This window comes from Strix uralensis, chromosome 1 (assembly GCF_047716275.1).
Source record: "Strix uralensis isolate ZFMK-TIS-50842 chromosome 1, bStrUra1, whole genome shotgun sequence".
Classification (NCBI taxonomy): Eukaryota; Metazoa; Chordata; class Aves; order Strigiformes; family Strigidae; genus Strix; species Strix uralensis.
The window spans coordinates 151,036,337-151,050,579 of NC_133972.1; the positions used below are offsets into that span (position 1 = coordinate 151,036,337).

Here is a 14,243-nt window from a genome sequence, read left to right on the forward strand (position 1 = left end):
CAAAGATAAATGTAGCATTCTTCAGCCTCTCAAAACATTTTTCATGCCCTCTGATGCTTTTCGTTGTTAGGGTTTTTTTTTTTCTGTGAGAAGGCAATGTCTAACGCTGGTATGTTAATGGCTAACACAAGTACATGTTGAGAGTAATAAAATACAGAGATAATATCAGGCATCTCCACTGAGTTCTATGTCAATGATTGGCATAAATCACAGATACTTAATTCTTCTGGCATGATAGTGTGTGTTCTCCAGCAATAAAAAATAAACAGGTGTGGAGGTGGTACAAATAGAATGTAGGAGTATCTGTACATAGATATATCCTGTACTTGCAGGATAGGAGGAGAACAGATTTGAACTCTTCCTGATAATGATAACCGAAGTTATTTAACTATTGAACAGTAATCTTTGTATGTGACAGTATTTCAAGAAACAGGAAGAATCTTGTAGATTAGCAAATCCAGCTGCAAAACAAATCTGAAATTTTTTCTGTTTCTCAGTTTAAGGTTGGATGTGTATTTATGTGTGTATATATTCAAGAAAAATTCAGAGGAATGCAATTCTCTGGTATGTGTTGGTTCAGACTCTTTTTTGATACACTGTTCTTCAGACAGCTTTCAATGGTTGATTTTCCATGTTCTTGGCATAATAAAAAAATGCCTGATATATTATGTAACTGCAAGTGTTGTAGAAGTTGCTTTCTAAAAATAATTTTAAAAATCTACATATTGTATTCTTCACACGCTGCAGCTCATAAAAAAATTTAAGCAACTATATTTACTAAACTGGACTCAAGCTAACTACAGATGATAGAATTTGCTGTTTCCCAAATGGGCAGTGTAGCAAACTGGGTGTGTGTTTGCATCTGTGCTTGTACCTGTGTAGTGTCCTTGTATTTTCTTTTTAGCTCCAGGCAGAAAGTAAAACTTTCTGGTGTTTTTCTTCATAACCACCACTATTTATATATTTTGGGTGCCTCATGGATCGATTGAACTACCTGTCATTGGAATCTGTAGTCCTCAGAATGTTGTGAATACACAGGGATATTTTGAGTAGATGAGGATGACTTTTGCCTAGTATTGCCCTGTAAGTGGAGCTTACTTAAAACCTCTGTTAAAAAAACATCTCTAACAAGCTTTGTGTACATGCTGAATAGTAGGCTTTAACCGATTTAATGTGAAGGCTTTATATTTAATGTTTACAAAAGCAATGGTATATTCTGTGGCTTCCTATGGAAGGATGTAGGTTTCTGAGAATATGTTGTCTCCTGCTGACAAAAGTTAGCTCAGCAACAGTTTATAATGAATGAGGATCCTCCTGACTTTGGGCTCTGCTTGATTTTGTTATGTCCTTTACCTGTTCTCTTTGATTCTCTTAAGATTTTTATGTATTTTACACTTTTGTTCTAAAGATGAGTTTTGAGGTCAGTTTCCTAATAGGTTTTGTTTGTTCTGGTTTTCATCTTTTAAAGCATATTCTAAACACGTTAAAAAACCTTTACATAAGTAAACCTTTAAAGTGATGTGTCTATACTCATGTAAAAATATACTTTCAAAAAGTTCAATATATTGGTATCACAGTTTTAAGATTTAGCGGTAGTATGCTTTTAAAACAAAAGCTATCAATTTATTTTTTCATCATAGAAGAAACAAAAAGCTACAGTCACTTCAATCTGAAATAATTATTTGTAAATTTAAGTTGCAGTAATTGTATTTAATAACATGGGGGAATTAGTGGGTTTACAATTAACTGTGAGAATGGGACTCAAAATGTGTGGCTTACAGTTTTGTTACAGATTTTAAGGGAAGAATCTATGTATCAGAATTTCATTTGTAAACTGACCTTTCAAGCAGATCTCTCTTGAAGTTTTGCTGCATCCTACCGCATCTTGTGATGCTTCACTAAATTAATTAAAGATGCTTGGAAAAGAATTAGTCCTTTCAGTGATGTGCAAAATACTTCTCAATAGCTTTAGTCTCTTGTTTCTTTTAGAAAACCTTTGTAGATTTCTCTGTGGAAGTTTGCACCCTTTGTCAAAGTTCTTAGTTCTTGAAAACTTTCTCTAATGGTTTTAAGTCAGGGAGAATGTGCTTGAGGTGTGATTCCGTGAGTCGTACTTTGCGAAAGAATAGAAACAATACAGTAAAGAGGAGATGAGGTCTCTAGTAATAACATACCTAAAAGCTTTACCTTAAATCTCTAAAAGAACTGGTGAAATACTGTCAAAAGCTGTATCATAATCTCCACAATCAAAGTAAGCTGTAGTGGAGCACTTCCTCTGCTTCAGTCCTCCTGCAAAGGCAGAACAAACTGGAAAATGCTGGTGGGGAAGTGGTTTGTGCAGAAGGATATTTTACTTTCATAATGGAAGAGATGGATGTTCAAAAGCTTTTTCTGAGAGGGGAAAAAACCCTATAACAGATCTTAGGAAAGCTGGAAGGTTTGGGGACTATGCTTTATCTGGTTCTCAAGCAGTTGACAAGAAGCCTATAAAAATCCAATAAGGAGTAATGCAAGACAAGAGAGATTGAGGGCACTCTGTACTTCATGATGCTCAAGAAGAATTCTTTAAGCAAAGAAAGGAGAAAACATACCAGATAAATTGCATTTTGTCCTGTGTTTTGATAATGCCACCTTGATTGTTCAAGTCCTAATATTTTATAAAAAGAAGACAGGAGAAACACCAGTTTGAACAATTACCTTTCAGCTCTTCATTCCTTCAAGAGTTAAAATGAGCATGCTTGCCTTTACACTAAGCATTTTCTATATAACTGAGGTCTTGCCTGTTAGTTAGCTTCTGTCTGTGTAGCAAGAGTTTCTGCCCACAGGCCTGTGTACTCAAAGCTGTCATTCTCTCAGGAAACTAAAAGTGGTAGAACCTTGATATTTTGTGAGCACCGATGATTTTATATTGACCTCTCTGAACTTAGGGCTTACTCATTATATAGGACATAGCTGAAGAAAAGAAGTAAAATTGAATTTAAATCACAAAGAGAAAAGTCCAGACTTACAGGTACAAATATTCAAGATGCATTTTCATGAAAATTAATTTTAGGGAGGTATAATATCTTTTAAAAACAGGAAGGACGGGGAGGAGTGGGAGTACACCAAATTCCTTGCCTGAAAATATAATACAGCAGATGCAATTATGCAGACATGCATCATGTCTGAAGAGGAGACTGTGGCGATTATCAAAGGAAACTGACATTCACGTATGCATCAATATCTTGAGAAACTAGTTGATATGGAATGTAAATTAGGAGGAAAGTGGGAAAAGAATGAATATCTGTAAAAATACTCTTTTCATCATGGAAAAAAAATCAACGTTCCGGCAAATCTGGATTTCTCAAGTAGGCTAATTGTGTTTTCAACAGGAAATTTAAAAGCTTCTCAATTGGGTAATCACACTCGTTTTTTGCAATGTTTAGGTGATTTTTTTACTTCCTTTTCTAAAGTTGTCTTGACATCTCTAAATTTTCCACCTTCGCTGCAAAAGGATCATTTCAACAGTCTGAATTTGACCCTATGTTCAGGATTAAAGGGCCATCTTTCTGTAAAGACTGTCTTGTTACTTTCCTGAGGCAACTTGAATATTACTTTTGATGCTGGTAGATCTAAGTAAATCTAAATATTAGGATCATACAATATGTATTTCACTTTAGAAATGGAGAAGCAAGAACCTGTCAACAGACTAGCAGTGGCTAACCGGCTACAGTTTCGTAACAAGTTTATTTAGAACTAAACTCCTCTTCAATATATCTTGTTAGGCATACTGAATTTGGAAGTGCTGTTAGCAATAGTTTAATGGAGTTTTAAGGAAGACAAAATACTGGTTTTAACATGAAAGGTAATACATTTCATAATGAAAATTGAGTGAATTTTCTACCAGGACAGTTTCTCAGTTATATTTAAATGGAAAAAGCAGTGCAAGGACTTCTGAAAAGAACTACTAAAGGAGGTGATTTTTAAGACTTTGTTATTGACATATTTTACACTATCATATATAGTATTTTAAAAATAGTTCCAGCTTGCCATTATGAATAAAATGATTCTGCAAAAAGAAAAAGAAAATGCAAGTGGCGTCTTGAGAAATTAATTGAATCAGTCCCAAAGATAAATGTGATTTGACTTGCAAAGTTAAATATTCATGGGTTAGAGTAGTTTCTTTTATTATCTATGCTATAGACATCATCTGTTGCAATATACACGTGCTGAGAATATGCATTAGTACACATTATAATATAAAGGAAAAGCTGGTATTTATTTCTAACATTCTATACTACCCTGTGTAGAATCTAATTGATGTCCAGGTATGAGTTCGATATACTGACTCAACAGTGAGAAGAAATCCTGTCCCATGTCAGCTTATCAAACACACTGTGGACAGTATGTCTTCTAGCTTGTACCATCATACCAGGTTGTACTGCACCATTTAAAGAAATTCTATGCATCAGATATGAAGACTGTGTTCAGTGAAACTCAACCTCAGTATTTCCAGGTGAATTTATAGAACATCTGAAAAGACTGAGGTATTGTGCCACTAAACTAGGTGAATCAACGAAAACAAAGTAAAATACAGGTGAAAGCAGTGGGAAAATCACAAGATTATTTACCTTAGCTATGTGGTAAACCAAGTACACATGAAATTATTGAAAAATCAAAATTAAAAATCCTTTTACTGCCAAACAGCATTATGTTTTGAGATAAAATTACTTCTACCACGAAACAAAAAACATAGAAGTCTTTGGGCTATACTGTATTTTGGCTTTTTTGCTAACCCTCATCCCAGGCTTCCACTCCACCCACTTAAAGTGTTCAAGCTCTCTCCTCACTTGACTCTGTTTAGAGAAACTCTATTGCACTTGTTTTTTCTAGAAACATTTGGCATCCAAAAATATCATATAGACCTTCCTTTAGAATTGTGCATACTTATCATTTATACAGTCTGTCAACTGTATATTTATACTATGCTCCCTGAATTTTGGTGAATGCTTCAAAACTACAACAAGATTCCTCAAACTGTCTAAACATTAAACAGTATAAAAATGAAAAACTGATCTTTAAAAGTTCAGGCTTGTTCATGCTGTTATTTTTACTGAGGAATTTAAACAATAAAATTACAAAATAATTAAACAGATGACATCTAAATGCACAGCTGCAAACTGCAGCTTTGTTTCATTTTACGCTTTTTTTTTGAGAGAGAGAGACTGAAATTACTTTATAGTTTACCATACCATACCTTATTGTCATAGGATCATTCATACTGTGTTCCAGATACAACTCTAGAAGACAACTGCACTGCAGAAGTTCTTCAGCTTCTTTGCACGCAATTACTGTACCAGAGCCTTTGGAGCAGGGGCTACTTTTAAATGTCTGGTCACCTCACAGGATATGTAGAGCATTTCCTGCCCGTAGGACTAGAGGAAGGAAACACAGGGTCAAAATGTTTGATGTGTGATCTACTGTAATTCCTTTCATGTGTTTAGTAGCTTTTATATGATCAATGCACTGCTACCAGTCTTGACCTTGGTGTGGTCTACTTCACTAAAATCTGACCTTCCTAAATGGTTAGCAAATGGAATTATAGTAGCACCCACCTGGCACCACCACTGTAATTAGTGGACATGAGGGGGTGTTGTTATTTTTTCCTCTGAATTTGTACCTCCTGGGTTTCAAAATAAAAATATTTAAGTAGTTACATAAATAGTATACATAAATAGTATCTTGGTAAAAAATTACAGTAGTTAATTTTTATACATGTTTTTATGTATTTGCATTCTTATAGCACTGTATATCAGATGATCTCAAAAATGTTTTCTCTGTAATTAATTATATTCACAACATCATTTTGGCATTATGCCCACATATATGACTAAACTGTTGAAGAGGTTAATGTTGTTGCTTAGAGTCATATAATAACTGAGTTTAGAGAGAATAGAAATGAAATCTGCCTCTCCTATTTTCCTTTTACGTGTTCTAGCCTTGCAGAGAGACCTGCCCAAGCAGTCCCCCTAGTGCCAAACCTTCTTGTGCACAACATATGAAGATCTGTCAGACTTAGGTCTTCTGTGTGTCCATGTTAGGTTTGTCACCTCAAGCTCTAACTGAGAAAGAATCTTCTATTCCTTTTGAGAGGGTATCAGCCACATGTGCAAAATAGGCACAAACCATTGAATTCAGTTCTCCAGATTTCTTCTATACATTCAAAATCAAATCTCTTCTCTCTTGCATTATGATGGCTTAATGAAAATCAGTCCTTTTTAAAACAGGTTTGGATGAAAGTAAGTATCTGTATGACTTAATAGTTGCAGTTGATGAAGCTGGTCAAGTAAAGGCCACAAAGTAGTTAGCCAAAAGAAAAGTGATTGTTATTTTACAGTCTTTCATCTCTGAGCAGTTTGTTTAAGAACTGAGATTTTTGTCTGTATTGTCTATTTTTAAGAAAGCTTACAAAGGAATTGTAAGGGAAGACCTGTCTACTTCAGCTTGGCAAGAAAAAGCTGTGCTGAGAAGTGTTAGTAAAAAGGAAATGCCATATTTTGGTAAGATTTTTTGGAAAAAGTTAAGTAGTTTGATTATTGCTATTATTATTTTCCATAGAAGAGTTATTGCTGCACAACTGGGAAAGTCCAGAAACAGAGAGAGGGGATAAGTCTGTGTTTCTATCTGTCCCATCTACATTTGTTTCAAATGTGACTCTTTAATACCTGGCTTGGAGATATTTAAGAGAAACAGTTATAAGTAGAGTAGTGTGATGGCTTTGCTGAAAATCTTGAATACCTTCTCTTAGTGTCATCCTGTTTGCCAGGAACTGAGATCATCGTAGTAGCAGATTCTGTGCTGAACTTAAAGTGTCTAGAAGCTCAGAGTGTATTGAAATAGCGGTACATCAAACTCCGTTTCAAGGCTAATTTTCTAAACATGTATCTAACATGTCCTTATGTATTCCAGACTGTGACACTGAGGAGAATCAAAGACATGTAATGGCACTCAACTAAATCTTAGTACTCTTTTATTTGATGATCTGTTCTGGATGATCGTGAACATAGATGATTTGTTCTGTACATCCAATTGTCTTCTGGGTTTTTTCCACCAGGCACTTTAATATTCATGTTTTGAATGTGTCTTAGCACACACTAATCCATAGTTGAATCATCTTTTTTTTTTTTTAATGAATTGAAAGTATCAAGTTCCATAATTTCTCCAATACGCTTATTCTTGTGTTACCTAAAAATCTTCATAGCTACTTGGTGTCTCATACTCTTTAGCTTTTTTTACACTTATACCAGTTCCTTTCTTTGCCATGATACTCATCTGTAGGTATGCATAACAAAAAGGGAACCAGTGCCCAAGAGACACAAGTCAGACATTTATCCAACATTAGTTTAAAATAGAGGGAAATTACCTGTTATACTTGTACTTTTGCTTCACTGTATCAATTGTTTGAAGCAGTCCAGCACAACCAAAAGAAATTTTTGTATATGTTTCAGTCACTGCTTATCTTTTTATTTCAACATACTAATTACACAAGTAATCTACCTCTAAGTTGATTCATGTCTGTTCACAAAAGCTATAAACATTGCAAGTCATTATAGAGTTAGCAGTATGACAGTTGATGACTACAGAACGTATTCAGTTAAAATCCCATAAATAACTTCTTCCTTTGCATTAGTGATATAATCTATTTTTCCACTATGTAAATGTTTAGAAGTGGTCACTCATTTTTATTTTGCTCATGGAGCTAGCACTGATGTTTCTTTTTATAGGGGTCTTCCACATCTGAAGATGAACCCAGGTGCCTTAACCACTTTGACTTACAGGACACTCGCTGTGTAGTGTCTTCTCTAGATAATGCTGATGTGTCTGGCTGTACAGAACACAACACAAGATCAGGGGCGATGTAGTTTTCATTGCTAAACAGATTTCTGTGAAGATTAAATAAATGTTAAAATGAAAAGTGATGTGAGTATAGACATGTAAACAAAATAGTATCACTTGCTAATCGGTAAAGTATTAAACAAAGGAGCCTTACTGTACTCAGTTTATGTTTGTATTTAATAAAAATTTGCTGGTATCCAGTCCAGAGTATGCTGTCAGCAAGTGTGGAGATGGGGCATAGTTGAGTTGTTCTGAGGCTGAGCTGGAGAGGGGAGAAAGATCAGCTGCCAGCAAAGCCAGTCATATGTGGCATAGTTCCTGGGGAAAGGAGGCAGAAACGGTGGGAATTGGAGTTTACTGCTGACAGCATTTGAGAGCCTGCTCTACTGACCCAGACTAAAACAAACCATTTCCAACATCCTGGCAGTCATAAAACACTGTGTTTGTTAAACCACAAATAAATCTCCCTAAGGACAGGTGGCAGGGCCTTCCTTTCTCGCCTAAGGATGTCTCCTCCTCTCTTGTTGCAATAATAGAATTTTACCTGATGCTTTTCTTTAATTTCAGCATTAGTGCCCTGATACTTTCTTCTCCCTCCTGTCCATTCCTGTGCCCTACTTTTTTTTCTCCTTACCTTCTTATTCTTCTTTCTGTCTTCCTCACAAATACATGTTTTTAATCTCTCTAAATTTAGGCAGATCGAAGTCTTTCATCATGAACTGTCATGCTACAGGATTTCTTTTATTCCTGTTCTAAGATCATGTCTACGTATGTTCTGTGATGTAGGGGAAGTTCTGTTTCTCTCCCAGTGGCTCAAGTGATAGGTAGATAGGTAGGTAGGTAGGTAGGTAGGTAGATAGATAGATAGATAGATAGATAGATAGATAGATAGATAGATACTGTCCCTAAGGAAAAAAAAAAAAAAAAAAAAAAGTTGCCTTTCTTTGGAAAGCTGATTCCTGTCTGGCGTTTTACTGATAGAAGCTTAGCATTTTCAAAGGCCAGTATTCATACCATTGATGCTCTAGGTTTACCGTATTTTCATTCTGTGCCCTTCTTAACATCTATAGCATCTCACTGTAAATGGAGCTGTGGTCCATTGCTTCCCTAAGAAACAGTTGTTTCAATTTCCCCTGTTTGGTATAACACATTTGATAGCCTTGTTGAGGAGAATAAGTTAGGAAACTTTATTGGATGGAATTGGGAAAAAGGCAGTTAGGAGCATTAGGTCAGTGATAAATATTGCTGTGATTTCTACACTAGATCAGTCACATCTCATTCATAGGTGATGGGCTTTCAGACTACATTTGGGCTGGGATTCCACAAGCTTAAGCAGAAGATAAAGTGGTCCTCTTGCATAGCATCTATCTTCGGGTCCAACAAGGGGTTCCTGGTTTTACTCCTATAAAATAGAGGGTATATATTGTTCCAAGCTTACTGTCTCTTTCCTTTTTAAATTAGAATAGGAAGAATCTTTTACCAGCAGACATAACAATTTAATAATTGAAATTTGGATAGATAAGTTTGTTATCTCTGTACCTGGAAGTGGAAATCAGTGCACACTGAGATCTAGTAAGTACTAACAAATATTAGCTGCTGTGTGTAAATTCTGTGAATATTTCTTACTCATTACATAATGTATAGTCTTTAAAAGCCATTTTCCTAGCTTGTTTAGCTTTTTGTAGATCTCAGATGAGCTATAACGGAATAGATGTAACTTCTTTACAGTAGGTCTCAGAATTATGCCTATTCAGCAGCATGTAGTAACTGGTTCAACATGAGCTGTTTCTTATATAAACATACAAAAAGCCTGACCCAGACTAAATCAATTTAAAAAAGAAAATCGTGAAAGCTGTGTTTCCTGTTACATGCTCATGGTCGTCTTTCGTTACTTATGATCTTACTGTATTATTGACCAACTGTTGTATTCTACACCACCTGCTGAAAGGTTCAGATGCGATAGTGAAGTTGTGTTCGGAAGGGGAAAGCAATTAAAATCATAACAGTACAGTACATTTCAGCTGGTAAAACAGCGTTTAGAGAAGTCATGAATTTGGCTTACTCTGTGTCCCTGATTTTATTTGCTGCAAGGATTTCAAAAGCTGCCGAATCAAAAAGGCTGCAGAGTTCATACATAGCATGTATGCTTAAGATTAGGCCAATTCTGCTGCTGTTTACTTCTCATCCTCCTAGGAAGTATACAACTAATAAATTGGGCACATAGGAAAATAGTTGATATGGAAAACCAGAAATAAGTGCTTATGTAAATGTCTGTATGTATATAATTTGTTTGGGAAAAGGCTGTATTTTGATCCTTGTATAAAACTGGCAGGATGTATTTTCTGAAAGCAATAATTAGCTTAGTTGAAGGCATAAATAACTAATCCTTGTATTTTACATGATGTTTCTTGAAATGGGTAATCTATAGAAACACAATTTGTTTGCTTGAATTTCAGAGGTGTATCTAAAGGATCAGAAGAGTTTTATATCTAAGAGACTGTTAATAGTAGGAACAGAATGAAAATGCAGTTTTTATATCAGCATGAAAGTATTAGGCTGTGATATCCCAAAACAATACAAACATTATCCAGTCCTTGAGATTTTACAGAATTAATTGGATCAAATAAAAAAAGATCCAGTGGACAAATCTTACACCAGCAATGCAATGTACATATATAATACACTGGTATTATATATGTAATATAGCAATGTACGTGTAAAATACACTAGTACCTTGTGTCTGAATAGTACCTCTGTGTATTTTGCTGCACCTAAAAATGTGTGCCAAAGAGTGATTTCATAGAGTCTTATATTTAAATAAGTAAATTTACAAGGGGAAGAAAGCCATTGTCACAATGAGGAGTTTCAGATGGGTGCATACAGCCATGTTTTGCTCTAGGAATTTGGTTCACAAGGCCATGGTGGTGCTGAATGAGCCTAAGGAATATAGTGCTAGGTGCAGCTTAATGCAAGTTATCAAGCTGCTCAAAAAAGAATGAATGAAAAATACTCTTTACTGTGAACTACAGAGAGAAGAATTCATTATGCAGGTGAAATTAGTATCATATTCTGTATTTTATATACTTAAGTGGATTTCATAAAATATGTAATTTGGTGCTTTATTTTAAGTACTATTTCACAAAACATCTTCCAATATTTACTTGAATTAGACAAAGTATGTAAATAGACACTGGGTCATACAGTAATCTACCATGGGGTTTTTAAAAAAAAAAAAAAACAACACCCCCAAAACCCAGAAATGCATTCATATTGATGAAATAACGCCTAGAAGGAGTAATAAAAGACACAGTTGTTGTGGTTAGATTTCTCTATGTGGAAAGTTGACAAACACATTCTTGAGTTCTAAGAAACCACATTTAATTTTGAAATACCACTACTGACATAACAGATTTTCAATGTATTCCTGCTAAGCATTTAGGAAAGTTATAGGGCTACTGAATAATGCTGTCACACTGTCTCACCAGGAATGACTTGATCAAAACAGCTTTCCTGCCATTTACATGCCTCTGTGGGTAGATGTGATTAATTACTTAATTTTCTTAATTGCTAACATACTCCATTGGTGACAATGGCAATGGTATTAGCAGTTTCAACTGTGTTTGGATTTGGGCAGCATTGGGATTGCACTTTGAAATAGGTTGCATACGTACAGGTTGCATACCTATACTTACAGATTACATGTAGTGTGTGCATCACAGGTTGAGATGTGCTGCTTTAATCCTTATTTATATTTAGATTGTTAGCATAAATGGTTAAACAAATTGCAGTATTATTAAGTTCTCTGTGGAGACAGCTGTTATATACTAAATAATGATGGGCATAAACCAACAACGTAGAATGGAACAGTAGGTTGGATGGGAGTTAAGAAACTTCAACTCAGATAAATCAATAAAAATAGACTACAATTTGATGTGATCATAGATTTAAAGCAAAAAAAAGGTTAAGATCCCCTTGCTCTGTATACTGGCTTGGTTTGAAAAACAGTAATAAGTTCAGTTGTGCATTTTTATTATAACATTGAATGAGTAGTGCACATAAAGCTATATCATTCCCAGTGAGAAAGGGCAAGATAATTTTTTTGGAAGATTTACTAGTGCTCATTGGCAGAAGACAAATGGTGGTAGGAGACTCCTCTGATACTGGTCACTGGTAAATCCTCATGGTCTCAGTAGCCTCCACTCATCCAATAGCTCTTGAATGTTTTGTTGAAGTTGAGTGTGACTGTTTCCCAAGCTCAGCTAAAGATTGAAATATTTCATAAAATCTAATGTAGCAGAATTTAGCAGAATCCACAAATAATGTGGTTCACTCAAAAATGCTTTTTCTCACTTGTCAGAATTAGTAACAAAGCATTGTACTGAAATTCCATGTTAAAAATACTGGTTTTCCATCATAATTTTTATTATTTGATAAATTTGAACAATGGAACGATTGTCTCACAATAAAGTTGTTCGTAATATTGATACATAGCTGTTCTTTTGGAGGACTTCCATGTGACATCCTTTATCTATTGAGTAGATATGAATTAGTCCTGCATCCCCATAAGGCTGCTCATATGGACCTGATTGAAAGTGCGCTGAAGTCAATGGATTGATCTCATATCACCTTTGGTGGATCTGGTTAAATCTTGGAATATATATTTATATTCCATAGGAAAGAGGCAGCTGGATACTTCTGAAGGTCTGAACTTAAAATAATGCTTAGCTGTAATCAAGAATGGCAAAATTGATACCTTAATTTTCTTAGTTTTGTATCTTAATTAATACTAAATTGGTCTGATTTTGACCTTTGTTGCTGTTGTTTTTGTTTTATTTTCTTTGGCATTACAGGAGAGCACTGAATCTAGGAATACTTCGAGACCCTGGATCAGAGGTTGAAGACAGACAATATCAAATAGATCTTCAGTCTATAAACGTTGGTACTGCTCATTGGAATCAGTTGAAACCTGAGAAGGAAAATGGAAAAGGAGGGGTTTTGACAGAGAGTGAAAGAAATTCTCAAAATCCAGCACTTGAATGGAACATGGCCAGTAGGTAGGAAGTTTTTTTAACTTACTCTTTTCTAGAATTACATAGCACAAACACTGCAGATATCATTCACAGTATATCTGAATCAAATAATTTTGTATTGTTTTTGCTTTACATTACAACCACATTTCCATGGAGTTTTGGATGATGGATTTGAAATGCAGATTACTATTATTGTTACACTGTAGTTACTGTCTAGTTTCCATTATAAGCTCTTCTGAGTGGCTTACTGTATGTCCGTAAAAATAACTCCAGGGCTGAGACTTCAGCTTCTCAGTCTTTGAGCAATGGGAGGTTTTGTTTTGTCTGTGTTTTGTTTTGATTTTTTTAAACTACTTTTGTTTGTATTTTTACAAAGCTTGAGTAAAACCAGCTTAGACATTTCTAAGGTAGAGGAGGATGAAGTAGAACATTTCCTATTGGTTCTGAACTGGTTTCTGCACTTCTGTAACTAAAACCAGATGAATTTTGAGAATGAGATATTTCAACTGAGTCTCCCTTATTGTGTATTGCAAGATAGCACATGCAAAGCCCCACCCTCTAGTTAAACACGGTTGAAAGATAAAGCATGCATGCACTTGCGTGCTACTTTAAATTTTAAAGTTTTCCAATATAAAATAGGGGTTTTAAATCTGTAATGTGTGAAAATTTGAAATTCTAATTTTAGTTTTAATATACTTTATACTTAAAAATTCATATAGGTGATTTAAAACTAAATTTTTATAGACTGTGTAGCAGTCAGAGTTCTCTTTTCAAACTGACAAGAATAAGGTCTGATGGCCAAGAAGAAGCTTTCAAAAGTCGTTTTGTGGATTTAGAAGCATTTCTGCTAGAAGATGCCTCTTTGCCCACACATTTATTTATATATTTTCATTTTAAAGTCCTTTATATCTAATTCATGCAAAAACAATCCAATTTTTATGAAATGCACTCATAGTTTTATGGTTCCTAAGATAAGATTCCTATCTGAATTGAGAGTTGAGTTCCTAAAAGTGATGTAGAAAAACAGGCAGAATAATAAAGACAGACAAAAATTGAACTATTGCTGGTTTAATTTTCAAAAAAAGGGCAGATGAGATTTTTTTCAGAGATTTCTCTTAAAGTGAGGCAAGCTGTAGCAAAAGAAGCTACATGATCACAGAATCACAGAATCATCTAGTTTGGAAAGGACCTTGAAGATCATCTAGTCCAACTGTTAACCTAGCACTGACAGATCCCAACTACACCATATCCCTAAGCGCTATGTCAACCCGCCTCTTGAACACCTCCAGGGATGGGGACTCCACCACCTCCCTGGGCAGCCCATTCCAACGCCTAACA

At 35.0% G+C, this 14,243-nt stretch overlaps 1 protein-coding gene across 10 annotated transcripts in view; it reads left to right on the forward strand.

The window, feature by feature from the left end:
- Positions 1 to 14,243, forward strand: part of VPS13B (vacuolar protein sorting 13 homolog B) — a 491,200-nt gene that overhangs the window by 306,474 nt on the left and 170,483 nt on the right. For all 10 annotated transcript variants that reach the window (XM_074885247.1, XM_074885238.1, XM_074885283.1 and 7 more), the window contains one exon: positions 12,726 to 12,929. In XM_074885247.1, the coding sequence (XP_074741348.1) occupies positions 12,726 to 12,929 (204 nt within the window). The remainder of the gene's footprint in view (positions 1 to 12,725; positions 12,930 to 14,243) is intronic.